Source organism: Nematolebias whitei, chromosome 1 (assembly GCF_014905685.2).
Source record: "Nematolebias whitei isolate Nwh7 chromosome 1, NemWhi1, whole genome shotgun sequence".
NCBI classification, from domain to species: Eukaryota; Metazoa; Chordata; class Actinopteri; order Cyprinodontiformes; family Rivulidae; genus Nematolebias; species Nematolebias whitei.
Genome location: NC_056498.1, coordinates 53,869,232 through 53,893,548, shown reverse-complemented (window position 1 = coordinate 53,893,548; position 24,317 = coordinate 53,869,232). Strand labels below are relative to the sequence as shown.

The 24,317-nt window shown below is 39.0% G+C and overlaps 1 protein-coding gene across 1 annotated transcript in view; it reads left to right on the top strand.

Moving 5' to 3' along the window:
• adgrb3 (adhesion G protein-coupled receptor B3) overlaps positions 1-22,939 on the top strand; it is a 155,440-nt gene extending 132,501 nt beyond the window's left edge. Inside the window, exons 17-31 of the mRNA XM_037678726.1 lie at positions 405-531; positions 1,414-1,517; positions 1,642-1,744; positions 10,778-10,928; positions 13,291-13,360; positions 13,811-13,877; positions 15,198-15,283; positions 15,619-15,717; positions 16,037-16,208; positions 16,359-16,454; positions 17,981-18,020; positions 18,963-19,636; positions 19,757-19,792; positions 20,623-20,727; positions 21,872-22,939. Coding sequence (XP_037534654.1) covers positions 405-531; positions 1,414-1,517; positions 1,642-1,744; positions 10,778-10,928; positions 13,291-13,360; positions 13,811-13,877; positions 15,198-15,283; positions 15,619-15,717; positions 16,037-16,208; positions 16,359-16,454; positions 17,981-18,020; positions 18,963-19,636; positions 19,757-19,792; positions 20,623-20,727; positions 21,872-22,054 — 2,113 coding nt within the window. The 3' untranslated portion in view covers positions 22,055-22,939. The remainder of the gene's footprint in view (positions 1-404; positions 532-1,413; positions 1,518-1,641; positions 1,745-10,777; positions 10,929-13,290; positions 13,361-13,810; positions 13,878-15,197; positions 15,284-15,618; positions 15,718-16,036; positions 16,209-16,358; positions 16,455-17,980; positions 18,021-18,962; positions 19,637-19,756; positions 19,793-20,622; positions 20,728-21,871) is intronic.
• The last annotated feature ends 1,378 nt before the right edge of the window (positions 22,940-24,317 follow it).

Sequence of the window (24,317 nt, the reverse complement as noted above, 5' to 3'; positions counted from 1 at the left end):
CTCCAGCCCTCCACAGACAGGTGATTGTAACCGTGCTTTACTGCGACTGATGTGAGGGTGATCCGGGTTATCAGCGCACAGAGAATCAATCAGCACCGGTCTGCTCGGACAGCTCCGCGCCTCCTCCTCCTCTCCTCCTCCTCTCCTCCTCCTCCTCCTCCTCCTCCTCCGCGGCTCTGCCTCTCCATCCGCGCCGGCTGAAAAGCTGCTCCGACTCGTCTCCCTTCTCATCTCCAACCTCATTTTTTTTTTTTTTTTATCATTTCCGAGTCGTTCAATGAGCAGCCGACGTTATGTCAGTGCGTCCCGGGAAGTGCTCGTGTCACCGCTGGAATTAAAACGCGCTAACTGCCTCCTCCTCTTCCTCCTCCTCCTCTTCCTCCTTTCCTTCCTCTTCCTCGCAGGAACGATTCTTGGGGAGCCTGGTCCACGAAAGGATGCAAGACGGTGCTCACAGATGCCTCCCATACGAAATGCTTGTGTGATCGCGTCTCTACCTTCGCCATTTTGGCTCAGCAACCAAGAGGAATAGTAAGTAGATCGATTTGTTATTCAGTGTGGCTCTCGTGGGCTAATGCAAAGGTGAAATACTGCCTGTGTGTATGTGTGTGTGCGCGCGCGCGTAAGGGAGGAAGCTGGTGAGGAGGAAAATTAAATCTTTTGCGTGCTAATCCCCTTAAATAGTAATTCAACTGTAAATGAAGCTTGTGTGTGCGCGTGTGTGTGTGTGTGTGGTGATGGTGGGAGGAGGGGAGGTGGTGCAAGCTCACCCATAGATTTTCATAGTCTACAGTAGGGACGTGCACGCGGGAAGGTTCGTGCACGCACATGCTTGTTTATCATGTATTCACTTTTGATTTGGGATAAATGGTGTGCATGTGTGTGTGTGTGTGGGGGGGGGGGGGGGGGGGGGACGTGCTGCTGCAGGTTTGATCATGTGATCTGCTGAAATGAGACTAGAGCTGTAATTTCCTGTGAAGATGAAGTAATTACCAGTGCAGACAGGGATCACTTTTAGTGCAAAGCAGGAAATCTGTGGCTGCAGGCCTGAAGCAGCCAATAGAAACATGGCGGACATTAGCTTGCCATAAAAAGTTTTCCTCAATTTAAACTTGATTTTTTTTATTTATTTTTTTTTATTCTACCATCCTGTCTTTATTGTGAATGTAATCTCTAACTCCAGCAGACGGAAAGTTTATTTTTGTTGCTGTTGTTGTGCACCCATCTAAACATCCTCCAAGCCCACGCACCTCAAACCTCACAGTTAATTAAGGAGCCCACTGTGGATTATTCAGATCAGTGGTGGTTGTTTTGACTGCTCCTCTCTCCCGGCAGTAATAAAGATTTACTGTCCTGTGTGAAGCACATCCAGCCTCCCACTGACTGCTTCGTCTCGCTCTGTCTTCTCCACAGACCATGGACTACTCAGGGGTCCCATCTGTGACATTGATAGTTGGCTGTGGTTTGTCTTGCCTGGCCTTGATCACACTGGCAGTGATCTACACTGTGCTATGGAGGTAAACTTAACTCACTAAAGGCATCAACCTTATGATAGAACATCCTTGGTGCTATGATGTTAATGCTATTTAAATGTTTATTCACAAACAAATCCACTGACCCAATCACTTTTATTCCCTTTAGATATATTCGCTCTGAAAGGTCCATCATCCTGCTGAACTTCTGCTTATCTATAATCTGTTCCAACATATTGATCCTCGTTGGACAAACGCAGACCCACAATGTGGTAAGTGGTGCTTCGGAGCATAAAGCGTTAAAAGCCCACGTTTGTTGTATTTACCATTACAAGGAACATTGAAACAATCTGGGACAGTTGTTTTAACGTATTTTGCCACTGGGAGCGTTTCTTTGAGATCAAGTTAGTTTTCCAACTTGTTCTAGTGATATTGTGCAATTGGCTTCTCTACGTGACTTTTGAAGTGAAGATAAAAGCTCCTTCTTACCTTTCGTATCAGTTTGGGAAATGTCAAGCTCACTCATTTTTAAAAGGTCATAGTTACTTTTGCAGCTTTTCTTCAAAAAAGGAGAAAAGGCCGAGATAAAACCATGTGATCATTACATTTTTTACTTGTATTTTTTTTTGTGGGAAAATTTAGATTTTTATACGTTTCTTTGTGCAGATGGATTATTGCTTTTGCGTAATTAAGATTGGGCAAGACCATTGGTATTTAGTCCCATTGCCTTGCAGAAAGATAATGACTCAGATGCATTAGCACTGAAAGACCGGTTATATTAGGCACATTAAAAATAAGGCCATAAAAATAAAACATCAACACACTGAGGGGAAAAAAATGGTTTTATTGCTTGAGAGTAGTAAGCTAAATTAGAATAATCAAATATAAATGTCAGACATAAAGTGAACAACAATAAATGGTGCTTGGTCAATCTCTTTGAAATCAGCAGCTGTATCTGGCCTAGATTTCATTTTATGGTTAGTGTGTGTTACTGGATTGGCCTCAAACCATCCCAGGGAGATGTGGGGGCATATTTTTACTCAAATGTTGATGACTGTAGCCACTTCAAGAGAAAACTGCTGCATTGTGAGTTAAACATGACTTTATCTAGTAAAAAGTCATCACTTCCTGCCACCGGTGTTGTAACCAACCAAACAAGTGGCTAATGTAAATGATTATTTGGCAAAAGGTATCTTGGATCTGCAAACTGCTCACACAGATGCCCTTCTCAGTCATTTGGCAGCTCCACAGAAAGACACATTGTTCAGTTAGCGACATTTTATTGTGTAACTGTTTACTCAGTTTGTCTGTACTGCTTACACAAGACCCTTCAGTCCACAACCCACTATCTTATATTTTCTTCTAATTATTCAATTTCTCCATCTCTCTTTGTTCCACCACACTAGCTTTTCAACGTTAGGACACAAATGACACTTTCTTTAAAATGTAAAGTGTGCATTGTTTCTTATTGGTGGACCACATTGTGTAAGATCGCTGTAATGGTCTATTTATTGATAGAGCCTTTGGGAAGGCCACTTTTGGGACATCCAAACCAAAAAAACCCCAAAGAACAAATCGTACCATATTTTGTTTTATTATATTGTATCAAAGGAGCATTACTTTCATCTTCTTCTTTCAGCTTTCCCCTCTTCAGGGGTCGCCACAGCGAGTCATCCTCCTCCATCTCATTCTGTCCTCTGCATCATCTGTCCTCACTCCAACTACCTCCATGTCCTCTCTAACTGCATCCATACATCTCCTCTTTGTCTTTTTCCTGGCAGCTGCATTTCTAACATCCTTCTACCAATATACCCACTGTCCCATGTCCAAACCATCTCAGTCTGGTCTCTCTAACTTTATCTCCCAGGTATTAAACCTGTGCTGTACCTCTGATGATCTCACTCCTAATCGTATCCATCCTTGTCACTCCTAAGGAGAACTTCAACATCTTCATTGCTGCCACTTCCAGTTCTTTCTCCTGTCTTTTTGTCAATGCCACTGACTCCAGACCATACAACACAGCTGGTCTCACCACTGTCTTGCAAAGGAGTATTACATTGGATCACTGGAATTATAGATTTTAAATTAGTTAACCAGTGCAGACTATTTAAGGTAGATCCAGACGTCTTATAAGCATATGTCTGAAGGGTGATGTTATCTGTCTAAATGCATTTTCTCATGCTGTAGTTCATTACTCACAACAAGTGTACACTGTTTGTAACAGATAGACCCTTTCCCACCAAAAGACTTAAGGTAAATAAAACAACTTTCTTCTAATTCATTTAAAACAGATTCATCTTACTATTCCTTTGCATTAGGGGCTAATATTCCTCATTTTTATGCCAGCCACTCAAAAGTATCAGCCGCTGAATCTACTCGAGTTCTTCGGTTTGCGTGCCGGCCCTTACATATCTGACACACATTTGTAGCTGATTGAATGAATGCGCAGAGCCTTAAGGGCAGTTTTATTTAAGCTGAGCTGATTTGAAGCATCGTCAAATGAAATCAGGCTCATTCATCCTTTATGTTCCATCCATCCATCCATCCATTCACCCATTCATCATCTTTACCCACTTCTTCCTTTTTGGGTCACTGGTGCCCATATGCAGCAGTCACTGTACGAGAGGCAGGGGATGCCCTAGACAGGTGGCAAGTCCATCACAGATCCTTTGAGTTGATTAAAAGTAAACAAGTCTTTAATTGGAACAGTTGCTCTACTAGGGTGTCTGCCTATAAACTCCGTACAGCAATGACAAGCTTTTCAGAGAATTCACTGACACATTGAAGATGTCATTTCAGGTTCTGTTTAGACTGACTCAAAAAATGCATCTTGGGACACACATTGGGCACCAAATTAATGCAAAACTGACAGTTATTTATAATGGACGCATCATATTTAAAATTGCTTATCAAAAATCATTGACTTGCAGAGATAAACACCTGAACCAAAATGTTTTCTGCACGCTGTTACTTGTTTTAACATCCTTCCTTTTTTTTCCTGCTTTGTCTATGGCTTTTATTTTTCAGTTTATAGCTTTTTTCAATTTTTGTTGTATCATTCATTCAACCTTTATTTATACAAGTTAGTCTGATTGAGCCTCGGGGACTCATTTACAAGAGAGACCTGTAGCAAGCGATAATTTGCAAATTAAAAGTACTTTATATCTGCTCATCTTCACAATGAACATAAAAGTAACACTTAGCTATTGGCTTAACCCAGTTGTCACATCATGGTTGAATTTGATTGCATTGTACACATCGAGAGTCAAATGTGCCAAAATATTTAATTGGTGCCCTCAGAAGTGAAGTGCTGAGGCTCATCTTCAACAACAATAAAATATTGTATGCATTCAAGCACACGGGTGTAGGGCAATCTGCTCTGCACCAATCTGCTTAATGCTCTTTTGTAAAAATATTTGAGATATATTTTACATGTTTGATCAGATATACAGCAGAGCCCAGTGTTTGAGTTGTAGGCCAGCGAGAGGAGAAAACACAGTCCCTGTGTGGGTTTTAATTGCCATGCTGCCTGACACTGCCTCGCTTGTTTTTCCTCCATCTCCTGTAAGAAGTGCACATAATTGGTTCCAGTGTTTGTGAATTCAGAGTTGCTCGTCATCTATTAGAAATCATGCTTTTTGGCTGCTCTCAGAAGAGTCCTCTGAGAGCAGGAAGTTAGTGAGTCACCTTTTGCTTCTATGTGCTTTTGCTTTGCCTCCTTTTTTGCTTTTGTTGAAGGAAACCAAACAGGAAAAGGCAGGTTTTGTTGGTAGTCCAGCAAAAGGCAGATGCTCCTTGAAAATGTTATAATGAGCAAAAATATATAAAATGAGGTTAAAAATATCAAATTCCAGTGAGACTAAAGCAAGACCAGCTGGATAGAGAGGTGTAAGCTCATCAAAAACTATTACCTTGTATTTAGAGCATGCAATAAAGTAAGCAATGTAAGCAATACAATATCCATACGACTGTAAGGAATATTATTATTATTGACCCATTCTTATCAAAATAAAATGCTGTCTAAAATATAGACAGGTATTTGAACATTTGAGAAATTAGAAAGAAAAAATAATTTAATACTAATTAAAAGTTTTATACAAGCTCGTGAACCTCAAATAATAATAAAAAAGATGTGATTAAGAACTGTAGGATTTATTTATCCCTGATAATATTTACCTTTAATATAAAGTCTCTCTTAATAATAAAGTTTGCTCTGTGGCTTCCCTCCAGCTGAAGGTTATCTTTGTAATTGCATTCATACAAGATTGAATGTTAGATAGAAGACAGATTATTGCATGTTAATTAGTAGCAACTTTATAGCAGCAACATTATTCAGGTTACTATATGTTTGGAATGATATTTGCATATTATACTGTATGATAAGTTGAGCAGTGTAAAAAAGAAAAAAAGCTAAAGCAATTTTTATTACTATAACATCAACACTGATTTTTTTTTTTTTTTCATGCTTTTATCATGTTTTCAACAATCTTTTCCCTCCTCTACTACCATTTTATTATTTTTTTATTTTCTGCCATTCAACCAAATAACCATAAAAAAATAAAACATTAAGGCACTTGTAGCTTAATTTAAATGGCGGTTGCTTCAGTCAAAACACCACCTAGCCTGCTAGTCGTAGTATCATGGAAAACAAATGGAATGGTAAATTAAATGTATTCTTGAGAATTGTCCTGTAGAGTCAGTGGATCTAGGTGCTTTTGTCTGTAAGATTGTATAGCAATAAGCGTGTAAATGTGTTAAAGCAACATACTTTTTGTCGCAATGGAACAGTACTAATTATATTGTAGATAAATATTGTAACCAGTGATTAATGACCAATAACTAAAAAGGCCTGGAGCTTTAAGAGCAGAAGAATTAATTAACAAGTTAATTTTACTTTAATCCTTGTTAACACGATGTGTTTCAGCCTCACTATCAACAAAAATGAAATCCTTGCTCATGTTCATGTAATATATCTCTGCTATTGGTTCAAGACAATTGGCTTCGAGTTCTTAATATTTCACAGAGTGTAAAGACTAAAAGGTCTGAGCTGAACCTTTAGAGCTTACCCAGAGCACTGGAAGAAATCCCTCACATTAGCTGGCCTCATCTTAAATTGCTATTACTGACCTGACCTCATGTGCTCCACATCACCACCTACCCTCACCTCTACGTCTATCAGATCTGCAATGTTTTAATGCAGTCCCATCCTCACTTCTTCTGTTTCCATGGAGACGGACACGGAACGCTCAGCATCTCCCAGTATTTGCCTTTCTAAAGGGCAATGTGAACTCAAGGCTTCAACCTCGTTTTGGTCTGACTATATGTGCCCAGTCTGCGCCATAATGACATCGTCATGGCGTATGTTTCTCTGCTTCCACATGCAGAGATTTATTTTTGGGGCGCCTAATGAGGCTGGGTGGTATAGGCATCCAATCGAAGCGTGAAACAAAACGGTTGCATATGACCTGTTTCCAAGAAACAAGGCAGGCTCTATTTTCAGCACCTTGGACAGCACATGAGCAGCGACAACATTAGATTTAGCTTTTGAGTTGTATTTCTGCAGAGAGGAAAGCTACGAGACCTGTGTGCTTTGTTTTGGTTTCTTTTGTGTGCATTTGTTGTCTTCTTCACCTGAAAACTAGCTAATGAAATGTATGTTGTTTTTTTTACATATGTTGCCATTAATCGTGACTGATCTTCTCATTAATGTCATTCAGTAAAAAAATAAATTAATTAATTAAAATGCATGTGTATACAGTTTCATAAACCTGCATAAAGGCAGATTATAGCAGTATGCAATACTTCTGATTTATGAATGTAAAAACATGTGTACACACATTGAGCTGTAATTAGGGACCACTGTTTTTTATGTTTGTTTTATTTTAATCTTTAGCAGCAGCATCTCTGATGAGTCAAAGCAAATATCAAATGAGTATTTCCTTGTTTCTGTTCAGCATTTACTGGTTATAAAATATTGCATATTGTTAAAGGCCTAGCATGAGGAGCAACATTGTATTGCTGATGTAAATACAAACATTAGGCTGAAAAGGAATGGTGTTATAATAGTTTTGGTCAAACCTTGTAAATGACATTTGACAATGTCTTGCACTGCTTTGAGAATGTATTGGGAATGACTGTCAGATGCCATCATACTAACTTTAGCTCAATATCTGTAAAGTTGACTGAGTTATACATTTTTTGTGTTGGCTAATGATGATCAGCTGTGGCAGTCGTCTTAAATTGGGGGTAATTCCAAAAGATATACAGTATTCCAATAGATATGCATCCAATGATTACTTTCTGAGAGTTTTATTAAAATTCATCCAGTGTTTATGAGATATTTTGCTAACAGATGAACATCGTTGACTGTAATGGTTGTTGACATATTTTAAAGTGAAAAGCTGAATGTCTATTGCCTAATAGAAGTGTTGGGGATGATGCTCTGCCACAACCACCCCAAATTTTAGCTCAAACTTAGTAGATTTAGTTAAGTATGGAGACATTTTGTGTTGGTTAATGTTGATTTTTTTTATGATGGAAATCTTGAATTGTGGTGCCTCTAGAAAATATTGATTTGCAGATGTACCAATAGATCTTTTCTGAGTTTTTTCATTAAAATCAATCCCCTGATTCATAAGATATTTTGGTAATGCTACAGCCAAATGTACAACGGAGTATTAGGGCCATGCTAGGAAAAAAAAAACACATTTTGAGGAAAAAGCTATAACATTACAAGAATAAACTTGTAACACGTCCTGGGTCGTCTTGGACCTGCTGTGGACAGCCTCCTGTACGACTCATTGTGTTTATGAAGTAGTCGGCGATCACTTTAGGGTCACTGTTTGTGAAATATGTCTCCATCCACATTATGTGATGATTAAATCTGTCAATGCAGCCATTAATTGCAATGCAATACGGCTTCAGTTTATCATATGCATATGCAACAGTGTGTTGGGCCCCCTGTTATTGTACTGCCCACATCAACATTCATCATTTTATCTCAGTTGTAAGACTGCTTTTACATGTCGGAGTTCTGATAATAGTACAAGTTTATTCTGGTTATATTATGACTTTATTCTCATATTATTTTGACTTTATTCTCATAATAGTATGACTTTATTGTCATATGACTTTAATCTCATAAAACTATGACTTTATTCTTGTTGGTAATGTTTTTTTTTTTTCCTTAGTGTGGCCCTAAAGCTCCGTCGTACAAATTAACACAGAAACGCACAAAAACATTTTTTACCTCACCTTCAGCAGTGGGTGTTACATATATGATTCTCCCAGTATATGTTTTGTCCCTTTTTTTTTAAGTAAAAATAATGGTTTTACTGTTCTACTATACACAAACAATAAAATTGTTAGTCATCGTACAAATCCATTTTAATTTGCTACCTTTACTTTTAATATTTAGTTGCATGTATGTCTTATTTCCCAATGACATATACATATCTCCCAAAAAGTCAATTCACAGATTTGTTTTTGAGCAATAGTCAAATTAAAATCCATTGAAGTGATATTTGGGAATCTAATGGCATTGGAGTGATGCAGCTAAAACAATATGATAATATAATATTATTAAATTTGATTGTGACGCTTTGCAAATTAGACATTTCTCCGTTTGATTCAAGCAGAAGGTCTGACTGCAGCTTACATGAGTAAGTAAAAGGTTTTCTAACCGCATCAACATGTATGTAAATATCACCCTGTCTGGATGAGTTTTTCCCAGGAACAAACTAAAGCAGGATTGTTGTGAACCCTGTGATGAGCAGGAGAATAATGCATTTAGTGTGACTTTCACAAAGGAAATGCAACGTGTAAGGGAGATCTCACAGTATTGTGTGGACAGTCTGGCATGTGTTGCTACACTCCAGTCCTTCCCGCTCTGTACAGTATTACTCAGATTACAACAGCTTTGCTTTGCAAACTGTCTAAAAAGAAGGGGGAAAAGCCCATTCTTTTTCATAAGTCATTGTGCGGCGACAAGAATCCTAAGAATACTTTTTTCTTTCTAATCCTTTTCTAAACAATCCCATTTGGTGACGCCTCTCAGTGGAGCAAAGAGAGACAAGCTAATGAAGCTGAAAAGTCATCAAGCCTGGATATATTATCTGTCGCCTCAGACACATGCATTCCTTTTAGGTGGGTTTGTATCCATCCACCCCCGCCACCACCACTTCCCCTCCTGTTTGTGTAAAACACTTGACCTTGGCTCGCATGCCTCCAGGTGGGATCCCCAGCATACTAATGAGGGTTAGTGGAGAGGAACGCTACGCCATGGCTTTCTGTGTCAGCCAGTCTGGCTGTGATCTGATCTGAAACACTGTCACCACCTCTGGTGCTGCAGCTCAGGCTGGAGCTTTTGTTTTAGTCGCTCCACAGAATGGTCCTTCTGTAACCTGTCAAGAGGGATAAATACTGTTGGTGGTGCGAGAAAAGTTCTGGGAAATTTAAAACGATGTCAGTACAATTGATGCGCACCAGCAGGGAGTTTCTTTTTCTTTTTAGTATAAATCTTTTCGAATCTGAGGAAGTCTGCATTTCCCTTATGCCAGTGGTTCTGAAACTGGGGTCCCCGGACCCTTGGAAGTCCACGAGCCAGTGGATGTTTAACAGCCCATTAAAATACACCAAAATGCAGGAAATTGAATTTTACTTTATTCAAAGTTTTCTGGGGGATGAACCCCTCCACCCCTACCAGCTATTTACTTTCCAGCATCAATTGGTTTACAAATTAAGCCCCGTTACTTGGTAACAAGGCTTAATTTTGTTATGACTACTACAGTTAGTATTATTTTCAGTTTTATGTAATAATTTGAAGAAGTAACAAAACATTTATGTTCATTAAGTGAATAAGTAAAGTTTTAAAGTGGTTTTTGATGCTGCTATTTTCCTCAAAACTGTAATTTTTGGAAGTTGAATTCAAAAATGTTGTTAATTAAGTGTCTTGAATGAAAAATACCCCATGTTTTAAAGTTTAAAAATTGTATTTACACTATTAAAAAACAGGTCATCAATATTTATGTTACACAAATATTTCCATTGCATTAAAGAGACAGATTTTCATTCAACCTTTATTCAGATTGAATAAATTATTTAATAAACATGAGGGTTACAAGGGGGTCCCTGAAACTTTTTCTCCCCTCTAATTGGTCCCTGAACCCAAAAAGTTTGAGAAGCCCTTATACAAGACTGCAGAGCTTTAATTTTGTTTTAAAACTCAATCTCAGGATTAGAGTAAAGCTGAATTTAAACTGTGTAAACATCTTATTCTGTGCCTTTTCCTATTCTTTCATCATTAGGGTGTGTGCGTCATGACAACAGCCTTCCTGCACTTCTTCTTCCTCGCATCCTTCTGCTGGGTCCTCACAGAGGCCTGGCAGTCCTACATGGCAGTAACTGGAAAGGTTCGGACCAGGCTCATTCGCAAGCGCTTTCTGTGTCTGGGATGGGGTAAGGATGCTGCGCGTTTCTCAAAAGAACACTCTCTGTTATCACCACTGTAGCTTCCAGCTGCCATTTTCTCACTCTATCTGTTGGCGAGGTGTCTGTCTAGAAGAGCGTACATCTTTTCCTTTGACTGTTTCCATCGTCTCTGTGGGGAGGCTATATCTCCATTCTGTCGGGGTGCTTTGTTGAGATGCTTTTGTGCTCCAGTCAAGCTGGATAAATAAAGCGGCCTTGAGCAGCGTTGGGGGCTGGGACAGACAGGCGCAGCTCTCTTGTTGCAGGTTGCAATGACCTTATGTCTGATGGAGAAGATGAGAGCTTGGCATTTACAGTACACTGCAGCAGAATACACTATCTAAAACCCTCACTCATGGGGCTTAGACGTATGGAAAACTCACACTTCTAAAATTGTATTAATACTCATACTGGAGCTGCACACAGAATGATTGTATCTATGTAACAGCTAAATCTTGTAAGTCATGTAAAATACAATGTTATCTAAATCACGACAGATTAAAATCATGAAATCAGTGTTGGCATAAATTCAGCAGCACATCCGGGGATGAACCGACAAATTACATCTGCATCAAAATGTAAAGATTTCTCTCCATTTGATAAATGTCTGGTCTGATCTCCCTCCAAGCAGCTCTTCTTTTCAAGCAACTAGAAATCTCTTATTTAAAAAAAAATAAAATAATCAATTTGATTATGAAAGAGCCCACTCTTATTCTTCTTGTTACCTAGCAACAAACAAGGCTCTCTTAGTCATTGCAGTGCCACTGCTTGCTGCAAAAGATGGACAAAGACTGTTCTGCTATCGCAAAGATTTCGTTTTAGTAACAAGCGTTTTCTGAATCGATGATAAACAAACGACAGTGGATGGACATTAAAGCACAAAACATCAATGCTCTTTCACACGTGCTGCCTCGAAAGCCAGGTTTTCTAATCTCTGTATGAAAATATACCAGAACTGGTTTGTAAAGCAACATTCGGCTCATGGTATGTTTTGTTGTTCTTAATTCAGCCTGTTTTCGGCGCAGTGTTTCTACGTCTGCGCTCTGATTTATGGCGTGCTTGCAAACACTCAGCACACTCTACCTCCGCAGCACTGCAGAGGCGCAGGATGGCCACAGGGTCTTTGGCTTGTGCCTCCAGGAAACTGATTACATCAATAGCACCTGCCTGCGCCGCTCGGAGAGGAAACGCTTTAATATTCCGAGCACACAATAGTAAAGACTGAATCAATTGCACTGATCTATAATGAGGAGCCACACAGACCAAAAAAAAAACAACTTCTTATTACAGAAGTGAAGGGCGGTGAAATTCCTCTCAGTACAGTGATGAAATCTCACCATGTTGCTTCCTGTATCGATGCGCTGCTGCCATTTTATCAAAGCGTGCAGCGTGTTCTCCCCCACCTTCAAATGGAATTTTACTCAACACATTACTGAAATGGTGAAAGGTGTGTAGTTGATCATAACCTCCTGGAGGTCCACATTATCTTATACCACAGTCTTTAATAAAATCAGTGTGGCTGCACTTTGTTTAATGAGCAGAAAGCACATCGACTAGCGTTTTCGGCATTGAAGTAAATGTTATATTCTGTTCCAACAAAGTTCAGTCAAGTCATCTGGACTTTTTGTTTTCCATCCAAAGGACTTCATCAGTCTGAGGACCCACAACAAACTCAGTCTCACAAGCAGCACACTCACATAGTGGACCAACCAGTTTGATGGTAATAAGATGGTTTCTGGGGTTCACCCTCTCCCCTGTCGATTCCTCTGGGGCAGCCATAGCTAAAGTGGTTCAAAACATCCAAGTTCATGTTCAACAATCCAGGTAGAAAATACAACAAAGTTCAGTCAGGTCCTCTGGATGGTTTCTTTTGTCTTTTCTTTTTTGTTGTTGTTGAGACGTTTCATCCTTCATCCAAAGGACAACCAAAAAAAAAAAAAAAAAGAAAAAGAAACTGTCCAGATGACCTGAGTGAACTTTGGGATTTTTTTTTTTAACCTGGATTATTGAGCATGAACTTTGATGTTATGAACCACTTCAGCTATGGCTGCCCCAGAGGAATCGAGAGGGGAGAGGGCACGCCCCAGAAACCATCTTATTACCATCAAACTGGTTGGTTCACTATGTGAGTGTGCTGCGTGTGGGACTGTTTGTTGTGGCTCCTCGGACTGATGAAGTCCTTTGGATGATGGATGAAACATCTAAAAAAAAAAGAAAGAAAGAAAGAAACTGTCCAGATGACCTGACTGAACTTTGTTGGATTTTTTTTACCTGGATTATTGATCATGAACTTTACTCTGTTCTGTACATCAGACTGCTCAACAACATATTTGTTCTTTCTGTTTTAAAGGATTACCAGCTTTAGTTGTTGCTGTTTCAATGGGATTCACCAAAACAAAAGGCTATGGGACACCCTTATAGTAAGTTGCCTTTTTTTCTTTCTGCTTTGTCATTTCTATAAATTACTCAGCACTCACACACACGTTGGGTTCTTGGTATCACTTAAGAGTAATGATCAAGGGCTTCTGCAGTGACTTACTTATCCTAAATAGAGCCATAAACAAAGTCCCATGAACCCAATCAAACTTGAAAATAGCACAGCAAGACCCCAATTTCAAGTGTTGTATCCCGGCGGGGCATCAGATGCATAAGCACTGCTCAAAATCACTTTAGCATTTTATTGCCCTGTGAAAACTTTGGGTACAGAGCTACAGCATATGGCACATCTCCACTGACAATTGAGCAAAATAACAATGATGTGCTGATGTGCACCATTACCGTGTATGCTGTGGTGGGAGTTAATTGTTTTTTATTTTTATTTTATTCATTTTGTGTGTGTGTGTATGTGTGTGTGTGTGTTTCCTTTGCAGCTGTTGGCTGTCTTTGGAGGGTGGGCTCCTGTATGCCTTCGTTGGACCTGCAGCAGCTGTTGTTTTGGTACGTCGTGATGTCTACTTCATCATGCAAAGAGTGCACAAGAAATTCTAAAGCGCTTGGCATTTTAAAAATGCTCAAATATTCACGAGATCCTGAATCATTTTAATACCATTTTAAACTTCTTAACAGTTTGCTGCTTGCTGTAAAAAGAAACTGAGCTCGTTTGGTAATCATACAGCGCAGTTGTGGTTCAACTGCGCAGCGTCATAATGACTAACAAGAGGAACACACTCTGCTTTCAAAGACAAAGTAATGAGAATCCCATCGGGCTCAAGTAATTCCCTTTCATTTGTCATAATGGTCCTCTATGTAGCTGTAAAGTTATTAAGTATTTATGTCTCACATTTGTTCAACATCTAATATAGCAGGGTAATTTAATCAGCTTATATTTACATAGTTGTAATGAGAAAAGCATGCAAAAAGCACTATTATCCAAATAACTAGACTGCAGATATGTCATACTATGTTTACTGTCAAGTTTTTGTTCTGCGTTTGGGTATGAAAGTGACTAAATGCTTGAGTTTTAGCCTGCGTGATTAAAAAGAAAACTTAAAGTCTTGGTGTGCTGTGGTTCTTCCTTGTGGCGCACCTCAGAGTAAAATGAATACGTATGTCTGCAACCAGGAAGAAACAGCATGAGTGTTGCCCTGTTTGTCATTATGGTTGTAGTGATGCTTAAACATCATCACCTCTCACAAAAACATAGCTGGTTGAATAAAATTCATCCCAAGTCTATTTTAGAAACACATCGTATTTTTCGGACTATAAAGCTCACTTAAATATATTTAATTTTCTCAAGAATCAACAGTGAGCTTTATAATCTGGTGTGCCTTATGTATTAATTCTGGTTGTGCTTACTGACCTCGAACCGATTTTATGTGGTACATGGCTAAAAATCTGTCAAAATTAATTTGTTTTGCTTAATGCGCCTTATAATCCGGTGTGCCTTATAGTCTGAAAAATACGGTATTGGGTAATCCACCCCAGCTACAGGGATTTGAATTTTATTTTATCCAAACGTGTTACAAAAAAAAAAAAAATCCAGCTAGAGGGAAACCAGTTTTCTGATAATAGAAGGAAGAAAAGAAGTGCCTCTTGACAGGCCGATCTTTTCCTAGCAATGATGTGCTGGGATGAGTGTGCAGGTCGTGTCTCATGCATTGGCTGAAATGCCACAGAGACGAGCAAACAACAGAAGCTGGGGGTCAAGGCTTATCGTGGATGAAAGAAAATGCTGTAGAAGAATGAGTCACTGACTACCAATAATATGTCCAATACAGTTAGAAGCTTAAAAAAATGCTTTATTGTTGTTGTTGACAGGTTAATATGGTGATTGGCATCTTGGTGTTTAATAAACTCGTGTCCAGAGACGGCATACTGGACAAGAAGCTGAAGCATCGAGCAGGGTATGACAGCACGTCCTTGTTAGTACCTGCTTTTTTTCTTACACACTTTTCCAACATTTCAATACCATTCAAAAATGCAATGTATTTGATTATATGAATGTTGTAACTGTATGAAGACAGTGAAAGAAATAAAGGTGTAAACATAAAGAGGTCAAATCCCTCTCGGGAGCGACGTGCCTTTGTATTACTTTGGCAGAATCAGTCCAGGATGAAAATGGTCACAACACCCACTCTCTGTCGACCTCTGCTGCTGTTAATATGGAGAGAAGTTGGAAGTCAGGTGGTTGTTTGTGCTGTTTGTCGTGATGTTGTCTCAATGTTTCTATGTCCCACAGACAGATGAGTGAGCCACATACCGGATTAACTCTCAAGTGTGCCAAATGTGGTGTTGTATCAACAACTGCTTTATCAGCAACTACAGCAAGCAATGCAATGTAAGTGCCTGTCAGTGTCTGTGAATCAATAAAACGATGCTGCAGGGAGTATTCTTTATGTACAGCGTGTCCACTGCTACAGTCCACTGCAAAGTACTCTAAATTTAGGTTCTGGTTAGATTCTCAGAGTATCTGAGCAGCATAGATGTAGTCTTTAAATACCTAACTTAAACATTAGTATGCAGAACACAAGGAACGGCCTACTATCGCTCTGGAGGAAACAGGTCGCCATGGAGATTCCACTCAGCTCTCCAGACCTTATCTTGTTTATCCTCCTTCCACACACACACAACACACAAATCTTCCTCTCTTCTTCCAGGGCGTCCTTGTGGAGCTCATGTGTCGTCCTGCCTCTGCTGGCTTTGACCTGGATGTCTGCAGTGCTGGCCATGACAGACAAGCGCTCCATCCTCTTTCAGATCCTGTTTGCTGTCTTTGACTCGTTGCAGGGTTTTGTCATTGTGATGGTGCACTGTATCCTACGGCGAGAGGTAAAGAATGCTTTCAGTCATCCCTCGATCGTCACCTGCTATTTCTTTCTAATTTAATTAAAGAAGTTAGAGGAAACTGGATGGAAATCATACATACATTGTATACCAACCACTCTACAACATCATTTTGCACATTTTGTATCTGTTTAGGTTCAAGATGCTTTCAGATGTCGGCTCAGAAACTGCCAAGATCCAATCAGTGGCGATGCAACAGGAACCTTCCCTAATGGGCATGCTCAGATAATGGTAGGCACAGTTACCCCTGTTATCTGCAACCATTAGAGACTCTGTAATTTCGATGGGCTCAAATGTTCCCTTGTAATTTATGATACACATGCCCAGCCCATCTGCTCTCCACTAACCTTGATTTAACGCTTGTGCTTTCTGTGCTTCTAGTGTCGATTATATTGTTTTATTTTTCCACTTTTTACAAAGCCTTTAAACTGTGCAGTATTAGTTTTCCTAAAATTTTAATTTCCCAGATGCTATTTTTATCTATACACCTGCAATTGCAAGTATCAGAAACACAAACCTACAAAGTATATCGTGATGAATGCTCAATAATTCATACCATACCATTACCGTTCACCATACCATACTATACTATACTATACTATACTATACTATACTATACTATACTATACTATACTATACTATACTATACTCCATACCATACTATACTATACACCATACCATACTATACTATAATGTACCATACCATACCATACCATACTATACTATAATATACTATACCAAACCATCCTATACCATACCATACCATACTATCCTATACTATACTATACCATACTATACCATACCATACTATACTATACCATACTATACCATACCATACTATAATATACCATACTATACTATACTATACTATACTATACTATACCATACTATACTACACTATATTATACCATACCATAATATACCATACCATACCATACCATACCATACTATACTATACTATACTATACTATACCATACTATACTATACAATACAATACCATGCCATACTATACTATACAATACCATACCATACTATACTATACTATACTATACTATAATGTACAATACTATACCATACCATACTATACTATCACATCATGTTGCTGTATTCATTTGTGCTCATCTGCTCACACAGACTCATGTTCGTGCTGCTGTTCGGTGTATTGTTTATATTGTTTTTATGGTATTAGTGCTTAGCGTGTTTTTAGTTGATGTTTTTCTTAGTTCATATGTTAGATCTTACTACGTTTATATTGTTTTTTAAAAAAGCTCTAAGCTCAATTCTTCATGATTGTTTAAGTTTACTGCCTATGTTTTCTATAAATTTTTCTCATTTCCTGAGGTAATACAGGATCATTTAAGGCAAACCTTTATAATGGGACACCTACATTTTCATCTAGCAAATCATCTAGCAAATCATCTAGCAAATCATAATGATTTATTAGGATTCTAATGCATCTCTTGGAGTGAAATTATTTTTACATAACAATGTCAAGTTTTCTCGGTTCGATGCTGTTACTACCAATGAGCACAATACATTCTATGATGCCTCAGCATTTTTTTTCTCAAACATTATTTGTTCACATATTGATATATTGAAGCAAAATAAATAAATAAATGAGTTCCCAAGCACTTGAATGTAACAAAAGAAAAACATATTAATTTTCATCTTATTATTTTAATCCATTAACTCCTTGTTTTCTGTTGATATTGCATCAGTCGATAAACTGACCTTATGACAATTTTATGTCTTACAGACGGACTTTGAGAAAGATGTGGACATCGCCTGCCGATCAGGTACAGAACAGAAGGTTTCCCATTCATCACATTCTTTTGGTTTGATCAGCAGTACAAAAACAATGAATTGCTGAAGTTTTATATCAACCAATAATTGAAAATGATATATATTTTTTCTTAAGTTACCACAACATTTACTTTTTTCTTCTAACAAATCCATAAAAACTGCAGCAGCCCACGGCCTCATCTTCCTTCAGCCGTTTGCAAAAACTAAAAAATGACGATGTCTTAAATAAGTCTTCATGAAATTATCAAGCTAATCATCATTCACAGCCCTTAAAAATATAACTTTTGGAGAAACTAAAATGTCTGTCTGGCACTAATGGCCTACTTTACCTCATGCTTTGCAGAGTTGTAAATGGATGTGCAGTTCCTGAAACACAAAGGCAGAGATGAAAGATGCCATTTATAGGTTCAGGACTCAAAAAGTAGAACTGTGTTCGAATAGGAATTCATACATCAACATATGGGGTACATTTTGTTGATCAATCTTGATTGGTTCTTAAAATGTTCTTGCAGGCCACAATTATCAGTAATCCACAAATAAATAAATAAATAAAACGTTCAACTGGGGCAACAAGGAGCTCTTCTATCAAGAGGTTATTTCTGAATGAATGACTCTTGTCTCTGTTAGAATACGAGGTGCATAACAAGGTCATCACCAATCACTAATAGCAGAGGGGATTTCTGGGAGACAATAAAACCACAATTGATTATTTACAGTAACATTCTCCAGAGACTCCAAAGACTGCTATCCTTTTGTAATGTGTGTAATTAACACTCATAGGATTTTCAGTTATTCATCCTGTCATTACAGTTTTCCCTCTGCAACGTAAATCCAATAGAAAATTCCTTGATATTGATTTGAGTTATCTTGATTTGTTGAAACTGCTCTCATTATTCAGGAGCTCTAAGTAATCCTCATTTCACCCTGTCCTTCAGCTCTCCATAAAGACATGGGCTCTTGTCGTGCTGCCACTATAACGGGCACCCTTTCACGTATTTCCCTCAATGATGAAGAGGATGAGAAGGTTCCCGAGGGCCTCAACTACTCCACTTTGCCTGGCAACATCATCTCCAAAGTGATAATCCAGCAGCCTTCAGCTCTGCACATGCCCATGGGAATGGGCGAGCTTAAAGACCAGTGCGACGGCAGCGCTGACATGCGCCGCACCGTTTACTTGTGCACCGACGACAACATGCACCAGAGTGACCACGACATGGGTGCTCACGACATGGAGGGCCACCCAGGGCAGAGCCAGATGATGGAGACAGACTACATAGTCATGCCCCGTGCTTCTGCGGGTGTCGTGTCAGGGTCGGCTACATTGCCCACCCTCATAAAAGAGGAGACCAAGATGCCCACCGCAATGGATACGCTGCCACACGAGAGGCTAAAGCATTACAAGATGAGTCCTGACTACAGTCTTGGCTCGGCGGGCATGGACCACATGAATGTGAACCTGGAGCAGCAGTATCCTAGTGCTCCAGAGCAAATGCAAAACCTGCCCTTTGAACCCCGCACGGCCGTTAAGAACTTTCTCGCTGAGATGGAGGAATCTGGGGGGCTTTCTAGGAGTGATACTGGCTCTACAATATCAATGAGCTCCTTAGAGGTACATACTGACATGTGGATAAAATGCAAAAACACGGTGTTGAAATTACTTTAACAAATATTTAATTGCTAATATATTAGAAAACCTAATAAGCTGTCTCCTTTATATTTTACTTTATAGAGAAGAAAGTCGAGATATTCTGATCTGGACTTTGAGGTATGTAAATGGTTGTTTATTTTCCAAAGTCAGTGCAGAAAAATCCCATTGTTGCTGTTGTGTTAGTCATTTGATTTACTAGTACTTGTGCCTCTTAAGCTTATTGAAGCTGCACAGCCTTGACTCATCTGGATTTATTGACATACTGTGTAGTTAAAGTAAAAGCAAGGCTGTCAGCTGACAAACAGAGCAGCAGTCCTCATCAACATTTTATCCTCCTCCATCTCCTTCATCCATTAGCTATATGTTGATTTTCCAACTATATGCTTTTAAAGTCATTTGCACATTCCACATCTGATTTTATCACTGGTCAGCAATGATTATATTGGCTTGCAAATACATGTTCAAACCCTCGTTGGCACGTTTTACCATTTCTTTTGCATTGTTAAAACATAATTTACTGCATATATATGTATAAACTCAGTCAAAATACAGGAAACGAGAAGAACTGGTAGCTATTTTGGCATTGGTCACATTTTCTTTAAGCTTAGATGCACACCACTGCTTTAAAATGGTCAACTTGTGCCAAGGTTTGCTCACAAGGATTTCCCTTACACCAACAAAACTCTGAACGAAGTAATTCATCACAGAAGAATTACTGTATATTTAGCCATTTGGTACCCTCTAACCCAACAATTCATTATCTTGGTGTTTCCTTTATTTTGGCAGTCATTAGTATATATGCAGAGGCAAGTAAATTTGTTTCAATCCTGGCCCATAAGTAAACTACCATGACACTTACAAATTGATCAGAGTTGGAGGGGGTGGAGAGGAAGATGCATTTCCATTATTGGCTGTCAATACCAAAGAAAAAACCCTTGCCATTGCAGAAAGTCATGCACACCAGGAAAAGACACATGGAGCTGTTCCAGGAACTGAATCAGAAATTTCAAACCCTGGACCGATTTCGAGACATACCAAATATGGGCACCATGGTGAGTAACAGGAAACCAGGGGGGTGGCTGTCTGCTAATTAAAGAGAGCAACATCCAAATACTCTATTTAGATATTTGGTGCAGGACACATTCTGTGTGATTGTGCAAATGAGTGGGTATGTAGCAAACTTGTGCCTTCCTATAATGAGCCTGCCAGCAGCTGAGGGGCTGCTTTCTATACGCACTGAAGCATTTTCTCCATGAGGCCAAATCTCAAAGATAAAAAAGACCTTTGGCAGTTTTGCTACAGTGGAGTGCATCCATTCCAATGCAAGGCCATAAATACACTTTTATTTACATGCACATTTAGCTACTTAGCAATCCCATTCCCTTTTTTTCATTAATGCATGGCAGATTATTTATTCTATCAGCATCTATAGAAATATTACCCTAATGTGGCTGCTCTCTCACAGCAACTTTGTGTTTGCTCAGTCTAGAAGTCAGGCTAATTAAGCAATAACTTGTGACCTTGCTGCAAACCAAAAGTCTCCATGCCCGTCTCCACACCCGGCTGGAGCTATAGATAAAAGTGACGTAAAGCATTAGTTGTCTTAGATGAACAGCAGGTCTTTTTTTTTTTGGTTGCGTGCAAACTTTTTCACTTTATTTCACTCAAGCTTGCAGTACAATCCAATTTCAAACTGTTGCTTAGTTACAGTGCAAGCTTTCTTATAGAAAACAATAATTACGCAGTAGCCTTTTTTTTTATTTTTAGACTAAATAAATGTACTGCAGAGCTGGCAGCAAACATTAGGATCCATTCCCAGATGGGGAGCAGCTTCTTTCCCTGATTTGCTCTTATGTCTTTGGGACTGTCAATGAGAGCACATTCAGATGAATGAATGGCTCGCACGCAGCAGATATGCAGTGCTCTAGTTTCTGAGCCAGGGGAAACTGCAGATCTGCTCTTGTTAACAGTGTAAGCATGTTCCCATTTAATACACTGCCATTATCTTTTGTTATTTGATGCTTCTCTCAGCATTAATCCATTTATTTTCTATTAGCAATAGTGTGTGTTCATAAATAATCCCCTTATGAACGAACTGATTTGACCGAAAAAGTCAATTTGGGTGAAAATAGCGGTTTAGCCATGGAGCGTGTGATTGATGCTACTAATATTGCACACTGTTGGCCATCTTCGCAGGACAAGGCAATGCCAAAACAGAACCCATGGGAGAGCTACAATCCAGCCTGTGAGTACCAGAATTACGCCACTATGAATGTACTAGACACCAAGGACTCACTGGAGATGACGCCTGCGGAGTGGGAAAAGTGTGTCAACTTACCCTTGGATGTCCAGGAGGGAGACTTCCAAACAGAAGTCTAGACGGAGCAGAAGGAGGAAAAAAATGCAAACTTGGAGAGGAGGACAAGGGGATGTATTTTGCACTGAATAAAGCAACAGACTTTTCTAACAGCCTTGGCAAACATATCTGGATCTTACGAGCGTGGCAGGGACATTATGTGCCAATACAATATAAGGACTGGTGAGAGAGAGAAAAAAAAAGAGAATCAAGGGATAAAAACATCAGTGTTACTTTTGTATTCTCACTAGTGTACTTAGTGTGGGGCAGCCTGGTGTACAATATTTACCATCATGTGTTTCAAATTATCCGTTGAGAAATTGGCTCTGAATAAAAATACATAAATAAAAAAAATTTAAAAAATACAGGAAACTCTCTAGATGAAACCTCACAAAGCAAAAGACATGCCATGTCGTCCCAGCTTCATCGAGTCCAGTTTTGATTTCCATAAAACTGGACCCGGGAGCACAATGTATATACTTATGCAGTTTTTAAAAGTTTATAACAGTCAGTTTGGCCATTACTACACTTTTTACTTTATAATATAAAACATGGGAGGCAAAGAGGGTTTTTCTGTCATATTAAAATGAATGTTTGTCAAGCTACATTCTTCATTGCTTTAAATGCAATAAAGATAATACTCCACTTTTATATAAATAATATATTTCACAACTTTAATACTGCAGAATCTGCTTGAAGGATCCCAGCAAGCTCTCTCATCTGCAGCTCTGTATAAAATATTTAAAAACAAAATGTTGTATGGTGTAAATAAACTTTTGTCTACATATGTTTTACTTGTGCCAATTTATTTTAATGAGACGAAAAAAAACAAATGCCAACCTGACGAGAAATTATAGCGAAAATGTTAACATTTGAAATGGAATGTAAATAAAAGAGGAAATATGTTCGTACTGCTTCAGAGGTCGTGTCGACTTTATGTTGTGTGATTGTGAAGTGCATCACTCATCGCTATTTAAATATATATGACTCCAATGATTCACACGGAGGATAACAGGACCGCTACAGAATAAAAAGATGACTGAGAATTTCCCACCTCTGTAACAAGTGGTAAATTAATTTGAGGTCTTTTTAATTAGTTACAATTATAGCTTAGACATTTTAAAGTGGAAAGATTAACAATTAAATTCTTATCTGTCAGCTTGGAAAAATTTTACAAAATTAAATAGTTTATTTCTGACTGGATCAACAAGTTAACAGCTATTCAGAGCAGGGCCAAGTCCAAAGTGCAGCAGCAGTTTATGGAAATGTTAATGTTTAAACTCTTATATCACTGTCATTTTAAGTGTTACAGTAGTACCTCGTTTATCACGGTGGATCCGTACCCTGAAGCCCCACAATAAGAGAGAAAACGTAAATATATACTGTATATATGCAATATTCTAAACAATGTTTCTAAACAGGCAGCACGGTGGCGCAACTGGTAGAGCTGCTGCCTCTCAGCGGGCAGGTCCTTGGTTCAAACCCCGGTCCAGTGGGCCTTTCTGGGTGGAGTTTGCATGTTCTCTCCGTGCATGTGTGGGTTTTCTCCGGGTGCTCCGGTTTCCTCCCACAGACCAAAAACATGCATGTTAGGCTGATTGGTAACTCTAAATTGTCCCTAGGTGTGAATGAGAGAGTGAGTGGTTGTTTGTCTCATTTGTCTCTATGTGTCCCTGTGATGGACTTGCGACCTGTCCAGGATGTACCTGGCCCCTCGCACAGTGATTGCTGGACATGGGCACCAGCGACCCCCATGACCCAAAATGGAATAAGCGGGTAAAAGATAATGGATGGATGGATGTTTCTAAACTCTAAACGCTCTAAAAGAGCACATAATGTCATGATTTCAGCTCTCTGCCTCCTCTGCTCTCAGCCACCTGCAAGCGCTCTTGGCCACGCCCACTTATACTCACTGCACAGAGAACAGCTGATCAGCTGCAGCAGGAATTTTATCCTGCGTTATGGGCTCTACAAAGGTGCAGATAATAATAATTGTAAATAGTTTATTTTAAATAAAAATTCCATGTCGATCGTGCGGCTCATCCATCAATCAGCCAGTCGTGTGTCATGTCCAGTCTTATTTTGAATAACCGCATTAGAGTGAGTCCGCAATAAATTAACCATGAACTAGCGAGGGACTAATTACATGTTTTTTGTTTTATCTTGTAGAACTATACAGTAGTTCCTCGTTTATCGCGGGGGATCCGTACCCTGAAGACCCGCGATAAGTGAAAAACCGTGAAGTAGGAATAGTTGTACAAGTAGTAAGTAGTATTTTATTTTAAT